This window comes from Pristis pectinata, chromosome 17, assembly GCF_009764475.1.
Source record: "Pristis pectinata isolate sPriPec2 chromosome 17, sPriPec2.1.pri, whole genome shotgun sequence".
In the NCBI taxonomy this organism is placed as follows: domain Eukaryota; kingdom Metazoa; phylum Chordata; class Chondrichthyes; order Rhinopristiformes; family Pristidae; genus Pristis; species Pristis pectinata.
This window is the reverse complement of record NC_067421.1, coordinates 10,110,375-10,125,466: the sequence shown is the minus strand read 5'-3', so window position 1 is coordinate 10,125,466 and position 15,092 is coordinate 10,110,375. Positions and strand designations below refer to the sequence as shown.

The following is a 15,092-nucleotide window of genomic DNA, read 5'->3' as shown; positions in this document are numbered from 1 at the left end:
TTCACATATATGGATATAGATACCTTCTGTCGCCACACCGCCCTCTTTCTGTGTTATCTAATATACCATGCATTGTATGGTATATTAGGTAACACAATAGTCCTTTCAACCAAGGCAGATTTCGTGACGAAAATTCTCACGCAGTGTTTTTGTAGAGCCATTCGCAGTCTGAGGAAAATGATGCCCGAAAGTCAATATCTCGAACATTGCACTGCATTCAAGTTCAACTGCAGCAATCGCCACATTCTTGCATGTTTTTGAGACGAGGGCACTGTATGATCTCGCAATACTTGTGTACCAAAGAGATTTTCTATGAGCTTCTCTCATTATATCCGGTAACAGTTTAGTCACCATTGAAAAACGAAGAAGAGCATTCCACCTCGACGGTCCACCGAAACAGTTATTCCATGAGCGTAATATGACGGCAGTCACCGTACTCTGCGCTGCCCTTCCTTCCAGTGTTACCTTTAATCTGGATATATTCACAATGTTCGAATTCAGATATCCCACAGAAAACCGCTGCAGTTCTGTGTCAGAGACCTCAGAAAGGATTGGAGGGGATAAACTATCACAACAAATTTTATTCCATTTTCGTTTCGGAAGATAATTGTTTCTGCCTTATGTGTATATGGATTGGCAGATCCGTCTGCTTTCAGTGTACTACAGGAATGCGCAGTAACCCTCTGACCAGATAATGACAGAAGCACTCGCACTTGGAAAACAGTTTCACTGAATTTCACTTTAATGAATTTGAAAATGGGCAGATGCATAAAAGATCAGAGCATAATTGGCACCCAATTCTATTAACAAGAATAGATTCGGTGGCTTTAGGTCGTTGTCAGAAGGGATTTGTCACGGCCACCGCGATGGAAAATATTATTTGCATTGATATAATTATATTTATATAGATGTGTATGTGTGTGTGTGTGTGTGTGTGTGTGTGTGTGTGTGTGTGTGTGTGTGTGTGTATTTCGTTGATGGCGTGCATCATGAAAGACCAACGTTTGTAAAATAGCCCACCGATCGATCCCGTTAACCAATGTCGCTTGACTGCACATCGTCGTTAGATTTCAGAGAATATCTCCTTCCATTTGGTAAACTAGAGAAGTTCCAAAGTTTGGAACATTTGGAAAATGCTCAGGATTCCTGTTTATCGAGGCTATGTCCTGTTATTGGGACTTAGAATTTGTGTGTGCGTGCGAGAGGCATTTCTGCCACCCAGAGAGGATAGTCGAAGATCACAGAGTAAAATGGTGCTGCTTCTGCTGCAGGAGCAACGGGCAAGATTGCAGCAAAAGGTTTATGCCAATCCGGACACTGATCGAAATTGAAGGCATTAATTTTACCGTTGAATTAATGAATAGTGGAAATAATTTCGAATTGATAAATCCGGAAAAAGAACTGAACAAATTAACGTTTGGACGGTAGATTCATGATGATTTGCCTGAAGTAACTGAGACGTGGACTTCCTAATTGTTATGATCCCCAACCTCCATAGCTCCTATGACATTGTATTGCGACTGGACGTCAGGAACTTCCGAAAAAGTATATCCTGTTCATCAATACTGAATAATGTTGAGTATTAATGCCGTATGGTGAGGAAAGTAAAGGAGAGATGGGAGCGAGTGGTGGGAGTGGTTTCAGGGAAAAAACGCGGAAAAGTTTTCTTGAAGAATTTCACTTCATAAATGACAAGAGAAGTTGTCGTGTTAATCAGAAATTGTCTTTGAATTAGTTTTACTTAGCTGTCAGCGTGATTGGTCAGCCATCCAACTCTCTAAACATTCATACGTTGCACCACTGATGCCCCGCAACTGTAATTATCAACAAAATGCTCTGAAATTGCTCGTATGAGCTACTCTGAACGTGGGCACACCTCCATGGCGGACATGGGCTCCAGATTCGCAGTATTAGAATTTTGATCCTGCAAGTCAGATACTGTCCTACCTTGTAAACAACTCGTTGTTGTCTCACTGCTGCTCGGTCAAAACCCTACAATGTTCAATTCTGAGAGAATATCAATCCCCGAATGATTGCAGTAGTTCGATGTTCACTGTCACCTTCTGAGGGCAACTGAATAAACTCACCTTTTTCTGCATTTGCAAATTAGAGAATTTCTCAGATCTCAAGAACATGCTTTTCCCATAAGTCCTGATAAGAATTTACTAGATGTAATTTTTAATTTGATGCCTTATTATGATAGTTCAATGTCCAAAATTTATGGTAGGTTATCAGGAAAGAATAAGGTTCCTTTAGACAAAATTACAAATACTTGGTAACACGATCTGCAGATTTCAATTTCTGAGGAAATTTGGAATCAAATTTTGGAATAATCTTGGAATCATATATCATATATATGGCAGAATGAAAACCCAGGGTTAAGTAAGAAGTATTTACAGAAATTTTAAAGAAGGATATCGGTATGGCTTTGCCTGACTTTAGATTTCACTATTGGGCAATTAATATTCGATATTTAATTTTTTGGACCCAAGAATTAGATGCAATTCAATGACCACGATGGCTGTATCTCGAGCGTAAGTCAGTGCTAGGGTTTTCATTGTCTTCTATTTTAGGGGCCTCGCTCCCCTTTGCACTTACGAAATTGAATAAACAAATGATTAATCCAATAACTAAACACACAGTACGAATATGGTTTCAATTTCGAAAATTTTTTGGATTGAATGAATTTATCTTGTCAAGTCCTATTCTATTCAATTTTTACTTTCAAACATCTAGAATTGATCTAGCTTTTCTTTTATGGAAAACGAAAGGAATAACATGCTTTCATGATCTATCCGTTGAGAACTGTTGCCTGTCCTTTGAACAGCTGTCTAATAAATACAATTTGCCCAGATCACATATTGTTTTAGATATTTAAAGATTAGAAACATTTTAATTGTTACTTCATCTACTTTTCTGAGACCACATCAAATTGAAACTGAAGAATAAAAACTAGCTTTTAACCCTTATGATAAGGGCTTGATAGTAATAATTTATGATCTGCTCATGAAAATACATTTAGAGATATCTGATAAAATTAAGAATGATTGGGAAAGAGAACTTCAGATACTTTTACATATAGAGACATGGATGAAAATTCTCCAATTAGTTAATACCTCTTCAATGTGTGCTAGACACTCTTTGATACAGTTTAAGGTGGTTCATAGGACCCATATGTCACAGGATAAGTTAGCTCGTTTTTATAACCATATAAATCCTATCTGTGATAGATGTGATTCTGAGGAGGCTTCCCTGACACATGTGTTCTGGTCCTGTGTTATTTTGAAAAAAAATTGGAAAGATATTTGAGATATTATTTCTGTGGTATTGAGTATCGATTTAGAACTTCATCCTATTACTCCAATTTTTGGGTTACCGATGATGGATTGTGGCCATTTATCTGCCTCATCTTGTCGTATGATTGCATTTGTTACATTAATACCCAGGAGATCCATTCTATTTAAATGGAAAGATCCTAAACCCCCTACTAGATTCCAATGGTTTTCCCAAACTATAACATGTTTAAACTTAGAAAAAATTAGGAGGTGTACTATTGAGCCTTCAGTTAAATTTGAAGAAATTTGCAGCCTATTTATTCAGCATTTTCACATTGTTTAAGCTGACCTTTTCCGAATCCTTTTCAATAACGTACTATTCGAATATAGAGGAGCGAAGTTAATGACATAATAATGCTGTTAACCGATGAAATACGACAGCCCATCGTTTGTTCAGTTTTTGATTAGTTTTTGTTTATTGTTACTACCTGGTTTGCTATTGTTCCTTTTTTTTGGTTTGGGTTTTTTCATATAATCAAATTTCTTTTGTAATCTTTTTGATGTTTACTTATTCAAGAGATTGGGAGGTTCAGATTACACATTTTACTCTTTGTGTCTGCACACGTTAACTGTTATTATTGCAGCCCGATCTCTTTGTATCATGTCTACAATTACTACTGTTATGTTTATTAATTTGGAAATTAATAAAAAGATTGGAAAAGAAAGAAAAGGTAAATATGTGTAGATATTCTTGCCTTCCAATCAGTGCATATATGATTTATTGGATACATTTCTGAGAGAAGGGCACTAGTAGGTGAAGGTCATTGTGTTAGGCTGCTCCATATTCATGGGACTTTATAAGAATGAGATGAGAGTTCTCTGCAAAAGAAAAAAAAGATACATATCCTGAGAGGGATTGATAGGGAAGATGGAATTTGGGGATGTTATATCACGATATGCGGATGGCCAGTTAGGGATGAGATGAGGAGGAATCTACTCGTTGACAAGATTATAAATCAGAGGGATTTTCTTTTCCAAGAAAACGTAAAAACGCAGGTAATGGAGGAGTTCACATCTGATCGTCGGATACGGATGAGTATTTGGACAGTCGTTGAATCAACAGACATTGTGAGAACTGTGAGGACTCACAACATTGCTCTCTGCTCCTCCACAAAATGTCATTTCACGCACTGCATAACAAAGCCAGAAATTGTGAAGAAATTGGGTGAAATAAAGGCAGCTCAAGAGAACTTGGAATTGTTCCTTTGAGCTGAAAGGCTGATTTGATTGAGGGGTTCAAAGTCAAGAAGGTTTTAAAATGAACACACTAGCCCCGGTGACAGAATTCTCGGTAGTTAAGTGTATCAGTCTTACAGGAATTGTCAAAAGAGCCAGTGATCACATGGAGAAATAATTTTTTGCAGCGACTTATTCGAATCTGCAGGGGTCTGCTCGGAATCTGGTGGACGAGCATTTAAGGGCAGGTTTGCCACGTGAATTGAAAATAATTACCATCCACTCAGCATGGAGATGGGAATAAATGACGAGCGACTTCGGACGGTTGTCAGGGATTAACTCTCTCCCCTACCATCTCTGTCGCTCTCTGTCTTCGTCTCTCTCTCTCTCTCTTTCTCTCTCTCTTTCTCTCTCTCTCTCTCTCTGTCGCTCTCTCTCTCTCTCTCTCATTCTGTGTTCCTCTGCCTCTGCGCTTCGCTTATCCCTGTAGCTCCCTCTCTCTTTTTATGTACGGGTATTTCAAGCTGCCCTGCACTCACCACATTTTTCTTCAGGAAACACCCTGTTTAATTGAACGGTTTATAGTTTTCCAACGGTGTATGATATCGCTGTGAGATAACTCCACGCCAATAACCAAATGTTTATTTAAAGCGGACAATTGGAAGAAACAAAGTGCAACGTTTAAAATTATTTAAACAGAACCCCCATCATTGTTGAGTGTCAATACGATGGTCTTGCGGGATAAAGGAGGGACCTGAGGTGCTTAGTGCTGGGAAAGTAAAGTGCAGTTGGGACCAGACTATCCGTCTGCAGAATCTAGTATTTCTGCTGGAAATTAAAGGAGATTCCGGGTAAATTTCAGGTCAGGACATTTCTTAACTTCTTTATTAATGCAACAGTGCACGTTCGGCACCTCCAACCCAATTACCAAAATACAAGTAATTAACAAACACTTTAATCTCGGCAGGTGTTGGGGTAATGAGTCTTGATGGGGAAGTTCTGACGAAAAGTCATCAACCTGAATCATAAACTCATGCTCTCATTTGACAGACTCTGCCCGATGTGCCAATACAGTATTTACACCATTTTCATTTAATACTTGGGATTCCACTTGGTACTAAGACCAAGCTGCCATACCCGGTTCACACGGGTATTTAGCTGGATGGCCGCAGTCCGTATTGACAGGGGCAATATCGGAGCAGTGCTGCACACGGACTGACATCAACAACGGCCTTTGCTGCATTCCTCCGGTTCCGGAGAACGCATTGTACAGTTGTCGAAGGGCAGAGGCTCAGCACTGCTGTAAGCTTGTGATTCCTGATCGAAACTGAGAGAAAAACCAGCATCGGGAGCTCAGAACTAGGGGCAAAGAAAACTATTTTTTAATTGGTCATTGTTTGAGTCAAAAATAAAACAAAGGGAAACAACATTGCAGTTGTGATCCGTTCGTTTCTTTTATTCAACGGCTATAAAGAATAACAGCAATATCCGTGTCAATGGTTAAAGTTATTGAACGCACAAAAGCAAGATTAATTCATCTTGATGCTTCAATCAACATCTACAATCTTTCAACAGAACTGCATTTAAAGAGAAGAGGTCATATTATTCGAAGTGTTCACTTCAAATTGCATTTCTTTATTAAAACATGGAAGTCCAGTATATTTCTACCTTGTTGCTACATGAAAGAACTGAATAGTGATCATCAAACTTTCTCGCCTCATCTCAGAAGCTTCTGACATCAGACACATCTGGATCTCTCGATGTTTTCCTTAAATGGGTTCGCCTGACTCTCGTGCTTAACCACACAGGAGTAAAGTTCATGTGTTTTCCACTCCACGGCTGGAAGAGTCAGGTAGCTGCTCGTACTGAAGGTGTTGTCCGTTTCCTGCTGGATCGGGCTGGTCTCAACGCCATTGCTTCTCGCACTGCCGTCCACGGTCCACTCAATGTTCACAGCTCCCGGATTAAACCCGTTCACCAAACACACCAGTGTGGCGGTGCCTTTTGCCGTAACTTCATCCGCCGAAGGCGGCAGAACGGTCACGACCGGTGCCCGTGGCTCTGTTTAAAAAAGGTCACGGTTAGTGCTGCACTGATCTATTCAGACTAACAAATATTTTATTATTTTCTGTCAAGCAATTTCAAGCCACCACATCCACAGTGTCTAAAAATCAAATCCGGATGAGTAGCCGGCTGAATCATCTCCGTCAACGTTAGTGAGATAGATGCTGACTGCAGCGTTTTTTATTTGTTCCCTTACTTATACTTCCGTTGCCTTTGTTCAATATAAATCAGCAGATATAAACGATTCACGGTCAAGTGATTTTTATAAATGGACTGAAACTTATTTTGCTCTGTGCACACTTCTCACGAGAAATCGACGTTATCAAAATATCGCAGGAATATAAGGATAGGATTCTTCTGGACGCCACAGTCACGGATTCACAGATGTCCTTCTGAGGCAAGGTTGAATGTAAAGCTTAATTTATATTTGAAATATTTGTCCGCCTCCTCGAAATGCTGCACCGCGCATGAAAAGAAGTAAGTAAATTCTGTCCTAAAACTGCGAAACCCGTTCGTTCATTATCTGGCTAGAAAAGTTGTCACTGTTAAACATATCAGCTGGAAACACGACGAAGTTAAACTTCACCGGTGCTAAAAGCCCGTTACTCAAGCAATTCACTTGCAAATAGGGACATTATTATCATTTTTTGCAATGCAAATTTTTGCTGTGCCAACTTCCACAACATATTTCACAAACCACTTGCCTTGTAAAGAGAGTTCAGGGAGTTTAAATTATACATCATTCCTCAACTGCATGATTACTTCAAAATTGCTGAGTATTTTCATTATTCGCACAGTGAATGGAATTTAATACTGTAGAGTTTCATCAAAATCTTGAGTGTATTATATTTCATCACGTGCGTGCGAAATAATTAAATCAATATGTGAAAATCAAACACCATTATGCATGGAATCAAAGCCGTGGGATTTCAATACTGACATCGAAACTTTAATGTTCGAACGGCTCAGACCTTGTTCCCAGACCATGATTGCTTTGAAATGGCTTTGAGGTAGAATTGTGGTCCTGGTGTGATAAAGCAATGCTGCAAAATCATTCAGTGATGCATGGAATGTATTAAGCAGTTCAAAATGAATTTAAATCTGTTGTTTCAATATAAAAGACAATTTGCTTCGTCGCATCACGGCAACGCAGAACAGGAAATCAATGGGTATAAAGGTGCTCGGATGTAGCTATAGCCCGAAGTGGCTTCACTCATTCGTTTAGATTCACTGAACGCCGTATGCTTTATTGAGAAAATGACTGCTGTTCTTTAGAAGCCCACCAGAAAGCTTTAGCCCCCAATTCCAGTTATTTCGCCGAACCATGACCAAGTGATCCAGGATCGTGTGCAGGGGGCGCGTTTATAACAGGAGCACATAATTTGCATCTAAATACATTTAGAATTACCAAATAAAATACGAACTGGCTTGATGTTAATTAAGCAATTATTTTCGTTAAATTAAAAAGAATCCACCGTAGAGTTATTTTTATTTTTCGTGTAAGTTAGTGATAATTTATCTTAATTTAAGTTGTTAATAACTCGTGTTTGTAATGTCCTGTTCTGCTGTTGAAAAAAAAGCTATTTTTCATGACATTTATATCCTGTTAATGTATCCTAATGGCAACAAACTTGAACTTGTACTTGAATTAGGATTATGATATTTTACTTACTTCCAATACTCAGTCTCGTTCCTTGGCCGAAGAACGTTGCACTGCTTACCCACACAGCACAGTAATAGTCCGCAGCGTCCTCCGATTGAACGTTGGGTATTGTGAATGTCGATGTCATGCCTGACACTGAGACGGAGAAACGGTCTGGGATTCCCGGACCTTTGTAAACGCTGGCAGCATGATAGTACAATAGAAGCCGAGGAGTGTTTCCAGGAATCTGTTGGTTCCAGGACACGTAGCTGATGCCTGAACTGCAGCCAGACAGGGTACAGGTCAGTTGTGCGTTCTGTCCTGGGGAGACGGACTTCGAAGGCGGCTGATTTACTCTAACTTCCGCGTTTAAACCTGAAAAAGACCAAGATCAGAAACGAATGAGGCATAACATTGAGATAGTTGATGCGCCGGAGAAAAGCTCCATTTAATGGTGCTCGGCTGTAATTCTAATATCCGGGAGAGTAAAATACTCACAAAGTGCGCAAAACGCCAATGTGCCGACGACACGGATCCAGTAAGACATTTTAACTAACTGTTGGACACCAGAACCGGCACGTTGACTGTTTCCAGATGAAGTGACGTCTAAACTTTCTCACTGGCTCCTTTTATGAATCGTCCAACGAGCGATCACCGCCAGTTCCTTACCTATGCAAATCAGTCGAACCACATACTCATCGAAGCCAATCAGAAGTTGCCAGATTCTTCCTGTGTCAAAATGTCCCGCAACTGTGAAGCATGAGGGTCTTATTTTGGATATCTGTATTTCTAATTAGATTTGTGTTTTCTTAAGCATATAAGGAAATAACAATCATTGTATCCGTAGCCATTCCTTTAAAAACGTTAATCGACTTCTGTGTGGTCTCGCAATCCACATGTATCAAAGAGATTTTCTGTGAGTTTCGAATATTAAATTTGATAACTGTTTAGTGTATATAGAAAACAAAGAGAAGAATATTCCATATCGACGCACCACCTAAACAGTTCTTCCGTGAACTTAACATGAAGGATGGCACCTTCCTCTGCGCTGACTTTTCTTTCAATATCTCCTTTAATCGGTATATATTCGCTCAGTTCGAATTCAGAAATCAGATGTGTATTATAGAATTCAGAATGTATTAGAGGGTATAAAGTATCATTTCAAATAATATTGGATTTGCCGGTTCGGGAGATAATGTTGAGTACCTTGTGTATACCTCGCTTGGGAGAGCTGTCTAAAGTTAGTGTAAAAGATGAATGTGCAGCTGCCCTTTGTCCAAAGAAAGATAGCAGCAGTCAGACTTGGAGAGCAGTGTTACTGTGAATGACTTCAATGAAGTTGAAAATGCGGAAATGCTTTTAATATCAGTAGATAATAGGCGCCCTATTACTATTGGGCCACTCCTTTTAAAACAACTTACTAAAATTTTAGCTAAAAGATTAACAGATTCGGTAGTGTTAAAGCGTCGTCAGAAGGGATTTGTCACTGCCACCCCCGGATGCAATGCAAACGTCGCTTTATTCGGTAATTGAATGAAAGGGGCCAATAACTTTGGGTGAATCCTGTTAAGACTATTTACTAATATTCTAGCTGAAGGACTAACAGATTCGGTATTTTGAAATCGTCAGGTACCCCTGCTTATAATTAGAAAATATAATGATTTTTAAAAATTACGTGACGGGGTGATTGATCTGAGTTTCCAGTTTGCTGGGATCGATTTGGATGAGATCATTGATGAATACCAAAGATTAGCATGTCTCAGCACCACCTGTATTATTGACGAGGGACAAAAACAGTGCAATTGCATTTGACTTTAATGAAGTTAAAAATGAGGTGATTCGTATAATATCAGCAGATAATTGGCGGTCAATAACGACTGAGTCGATCCTGTTAAGATTATTTACTTAAATTCCATCCGAAAGATTAACAGATACGGTAGTTTTAAATTGTAGACCGAAGAAATTTGTCGCGACCACCCCGGTGGCCGTGATAAATAATGTGTACTATTGATGTACAATTTTATTTACAATTGATATAATTTTATATATTTATAATCGCCGATGTCGTGCATCATCATGAAAGACCAGCGTTTGTCAGATCCCCCTCTGATCGATCACGGTAAGTGCTGCATCTTGCCTGCGTATCGCCATCAGATTTCCGGCGAATTTCTCCCTCCATTTTATAAACTGTAAAAGTTCCAAAGGTTACATTTGGAAAATGCTAGGATTCTTGTTTATCGGGACTTAGAATGTGTGTGTGCGCGCGAAAGGCGTTTCCAGCATCCTGAGAGAACAGGCGAAGATCACAGAGTAAAATGGTGCTGCTTCTGTAACAAGAGCAACGGGCAAGATTGCAGCAAATGGATTATGCCAGTCCCGGCATTGGTAGCAATTAAAGGCATTAATTTCTAATGTGGAAATAATGAACAGTGGAAATTATACCGAAATGATAAAACCGAATAAAGAATTAAACTAATTTAAGTTGATTGAAACATTGAGACTACATATTTTTTATCGTTTGCGAGTACAGACTGACATGTAGACTTACGAATAATCTATTTAGGTAAAGTGCCACAAACATTCTAAATGCTTCTGTTCCATGTAATGTGAATATGGATCAAAGTGCTTTATCCTTTGCGAGAAGCGACTGAGATGTAGACTTAAGAATAATCTATTTAAGAAAGTGCAACAAACATTCTTAATGCCTTCTGTTCCATGTAATGTGAATGTAGATCAAACCGTGAAGATCGAAACAAAGTTGTGAAACCACAGTCGTCAATAAGTAAAGAATGCAACTGATTGTGAAGACAAAGGAGATCATTTATTTCAGTAAAGTGGAACATATGACATGATAAATGAATACCTCGCATTTGTCTTCTGTGAAGAAGAGGTAGTTTTACTTCCAATCAAAGTGGAAAAGATTTCTGATACAAATCAATGCATATTTTAAGCAAAGTAAGAAAGAAGATAATACTGGCCCTCATCACCATCCTCCAGAGCTCCGATGACATTGTATTGCGACGGATGGCAGGAAGTTCCCAAATATTACAACCTATTTAACTGAAGTTAATAAGAATAACGGTATTAATGGAGTCTGGTAAGGCAGGCAAAGGAGAGATGGGAGGAAGTGGTGAGAGTGATTTTGGGGCAAAAAAGGGGAACAAAGTCTTGAAGAAAAAAACTTTATAAATGACAACTAGCATGAACGTGTTCATGAGAAATTGTCTTTGAATTAGGTTTATTTAGCAGTCAGCGTCATTAGTCACACATCCATCACTCTAAGCATTCATACATTTCACCACAGATACACAGCGACTATGATGTGTACCATCGAACAAATGTACTGAAAATGCTCGCACAACCTTATTTCAACGAAGACACGCCACCATGACGGACAGGGGCTCGGAGTGTAAATTCGTACCATCACAGGCAGGATCCTGCAACTTAGACACACTACTGCCCTGTAAATATGTCGCAGTTGTTTCACTGCTGCTCGCTCTAAACCCTGCAATTTTCAATTCTGAGAGAATATTCGTAACGAATCATTGCAGTAGTTCAAGGAGGAATTTTAAAGAACAATAAACACCGCTTTCAAAACGATTCACTCATCCCACAAATGAAAAAAAGGCGAAGAAGAGCACATGATGAAGTGAGGGCGAGCAGATGTTACTGCTGAGCTCGTAATTCATTCCTTGTATTCGAGGATAGTGAATATGGTGTCCCAATAAAACAGCGCTGGCACCAAAGAACTTCCAGATCTCCATCAGTATTTTATCTCTACCTGGCACACATACAAAGCCTCCAAGTGGCCTGTTGTTTGGACATGTAGAAAGAACGTGGGGGGCATTTAGACAGACTCACTGAATGGGCAGATTCGTGGTAATTAAATTTTAATGTGTAAAATTTTGAAGTGACTTGTCTCCGCCAGGGCCCCGGGATTTTTTCCTTTTTTTCCACTACTTCCCAGGATACAACTGGTCAGGCCTCGGGGATTTTCCCAGCTTTATGCGACACAAGACCGCCAACACCTCCTCCTTCGTCAACTCAATATGTTTTAGGACAGCGCTATTCTCTTCCCTGATCTCGCTAACCTCCATGACTTTCTCCACGGTAAACACAGAGAAAATGTATTCATTTGAGCCCTCGCCCACCTCCCGTGGCTCCACACACTGATCTTAAGGGGGCGCATTCTCTCCCTGTTACCTTTCACTTATAACATACTTACCGAATCTTTTAGGAATCTGCTTTACCTTATCTACAAAGAATCTCTCATATCCCCTTTCAGCTTTCCTAGTTTACTTCTGAAATGTACTCCTGCATCTCTTGTACTCCTTAAATCATTCACTTCATCTCAATTTCCCCTACCAGACATATGCCTCCTTTTTCCTTATCATAGACAATGTCCCTCATCATCCAGGTTTGACCAACCCTGCCGGACCTGTATTTCACGCTAACAGGAAACATTTGCCCCTGAACTCTGCCTATCTAGCTTTTAATAGCCAACAATTTGCTAGATGTCCGCTTACCTGCTCACTCTCACGATTATTTGCTCTATCCTCTTATTCCCACCGTCACACTTGAGTGGCACCAGGAGTAATTCAGCAATAACAATCTTTGAGGTGTTTTTACACCTTCTAGATAATTCCCTAAATTCACTCTGCAGCACCTCAACGGTTAAAATATCTTGTACCAATGTCATTAGCACCAGTGTGTACCACGACCTCAGAGGTTCCGGCAGCATCTATGGAGGGAAGTAAACAGTCGTCGTTTCGATCGAAACTCTTCGTCTGGACTGCTCTTTAGAATAACTTTTTAATCGGTGTCGTGGACCTCGACGTGCAGCGGCTGAGGCAGCGGTATATCCAGCGGCACCCATGGCGTTGAGATGAATTGTCTCGACTTTAAATGTTGACTGTCCATTCCACCAGTAGATACTGCCTGACCCACTGACTTCCTCCAGCGTTTTTTGTGCTTCTGCAGATTCGGGCATCTGGAAACTCTTGTGTCTCCAGTCTGTTCAGCGACATCTGTCTGACGCCATCCCCAATGAGAATGTACTTTAACGGTTGGGAGAGATCCTTGAAGCTGGCACTTGGGAGGCAACAATCATCCTGGTATCTCACCCGCAGCCATATTATCTCCTGTCTGACCACTAAATGTCGGGTCTCCTTTCCCTACAGCTCACATTGATTCCAGGTTGCTGGGCATCAGAGCCAGTCTTTGTGCCACAGATCTTGCTGTTGCAGGTGTCCTGAAAGACAACCCCCAACAGTATCCAAAATTATACTTTTTTTCTGAGGAGGATGGCCATAGGGGAATGCGGTTTCCCCTGTGCATCCCCTCTGTCGTTCCATCTGTCCTCTCGACAAAACCACTCTGGACCATTAAGTCTGCAGAAGAAAGGAAAATATCTCAACACGTGTTACCATACCACTGTTCAGAATCTGCGCCGAGGTTTCTCGAGACAAAGCCTGCTGGATTGGGCATTATTGGTGGGATCTCCACACGTGGCATCCTTTGCAAATTAGCTGACCCCGGAGAGCTTCATTAACAGGCTCATAGGTTTGAAGTGCCACCTGTTTTCATCAAGAATTGTGTGACCCATATTGAGATATGGAATGGTGATAACATGGAGAATACTTTAGGGTCGTCACTGAGCCGTGGTATTATTACTTGGTCGCTTTTTGTACTGGCCAATACTTATACATCAAACAAAATCACTAAGGCACATATTACCATGATGTTATCTCTTTCTAGAACCAAGCAATGCATACACCTGCTGCACTGTTTGTTTTAATATCAGTATGTTGATGGGAGAGCATTTCAAATTATCCAAAATCATCCACTGTGCTGTAGAGATCCATTTTATTTTATTTGAACTCTGTCTTTCAGGGTAGATGGAAGAGTTACTATAGGCACTAATATTATGAAAATAAAGTTTAACACCACAAGGCACAAGCTGTGATAATTTTATTACAAGAATATACGAAAACAGGCGTAGGCCACTCTGCTGCTCAACCTTAGTCCCTCCCATGGAATATGTGCATGGCGGATTTCTGTTGGCGTTATCTCCATTTCGGTGGAAGTTCTCAGTAACTGTTAATTCCAAGATTTTCCAAATGTTTATCCATATCCTTCTTAAATATAGCTAATGATCTTTCCTTCACGAACGTCTGGGGCTCAGAATTGCAGAGATTCACTGTCCTGTGAGAGAAGATATTTCAGAGGCAACTCAGTTTTACATGACCAGACTTTCTTTTGCAATATGTGTCTCTCACATCAAGTGTCTCAGAGTGTCTGAATTGCCACGACTTCATTATAGATCATTCACCTATATAAATAGATCATTATATGTCATTCACATATATGGATATATATACCTTTTGTCGCCACACTGCCCTCTTTCTGAGTGATCTAATATAACATGCATTATATTTCCACTAACATTTTCAGAAACATTTTCAGATTAATCCTTTGCAAAGATACCCTTTACCCACCGTGAAATGAAAATTGCAGTCGTCTCATACACTGCTCAGCTGTCAACCAGAGTCACCTTCCGCCCAACATTTCCTTCCTCCGTCGCTTTGGAAAAACCCGCCCAGTTAACAATTAGGAAATGCAAATATTGTAAAGCTACATAGTAATTACACTCACATCAATAAATAATTCTGCGAATTTTAGGTTGCAGCTAGTTTCAGAATGCTTATTGTCAGCTAATTCCCCATTCAATCAAATTTGAGGGTGATAAGTCTAAAGATTTGCAACCACCAGCATGAACAATTTCTTCTCATACGAGGTTAATTGGCCACCTACTTTATCCCGAGCTGTTGCTGCTGAGTTCCAGAATCTCCAGCTGAAGAAATCGGACTTTTGCA

The 15,092-nt window shown here is 40.0% G+C and overlaps 3 protein-coding genes across 4 annotated transcripts in view; all 3 read right to left on the bottom strand.

The window, feature by feature from the left end:
• LOC127579172 (immunoglobulin lambda-1 light chain-like) overlaps nt 1-15,092 on the bottom strand; it is a 63,351-nt gene that overhangs the window by 10,482 nt on the left and 37,777 nt on the right. The window lies entirely within an intron of this gene.
• LOC127579174 (immunoglobulin lambda-1 light chain-like) overlaps nt 1-15,092 on the bottom strand; it is a 69,800-nt gene that overhangs the window by 40,485 nt on the left and 14,223 nt on the right.
• Nucleotides 5,941-15,092, bottom strand: part of LOC127579173 (immunoglobulin lambda-1 light chain-like) — a 70,667-nt gene continuing 61,515 nt past the window's right edge. The window contains exons 1-3 of one of the 2 annotated variants that reach the window (XM_052031782.1): nt 8,716-8,843; nt 8,248-8,592; nt 5,941-6,572 (exon numbers count right to left, since the gene is read on the bottom strand). In XM_052031782.1, the coding sequence (XP_051887742.1) occupies nt 6,250-6,572; nt 8,248-8,592; nt 8,716-8,764 (717 nt within the window). In that variant the 5' untranslated portion in view covers nt 8,765-8,843 and the 3' untranslated portion in view covers nt 5,941-6,249. Of the gene's footprint in view, nt 6,573-8,247; nt 8,593-8,715; nt 8,844-15,092 lie in introns of those variants that run through there. The other variant, XM_052031783.1, reaches the window with a different exon arrangement.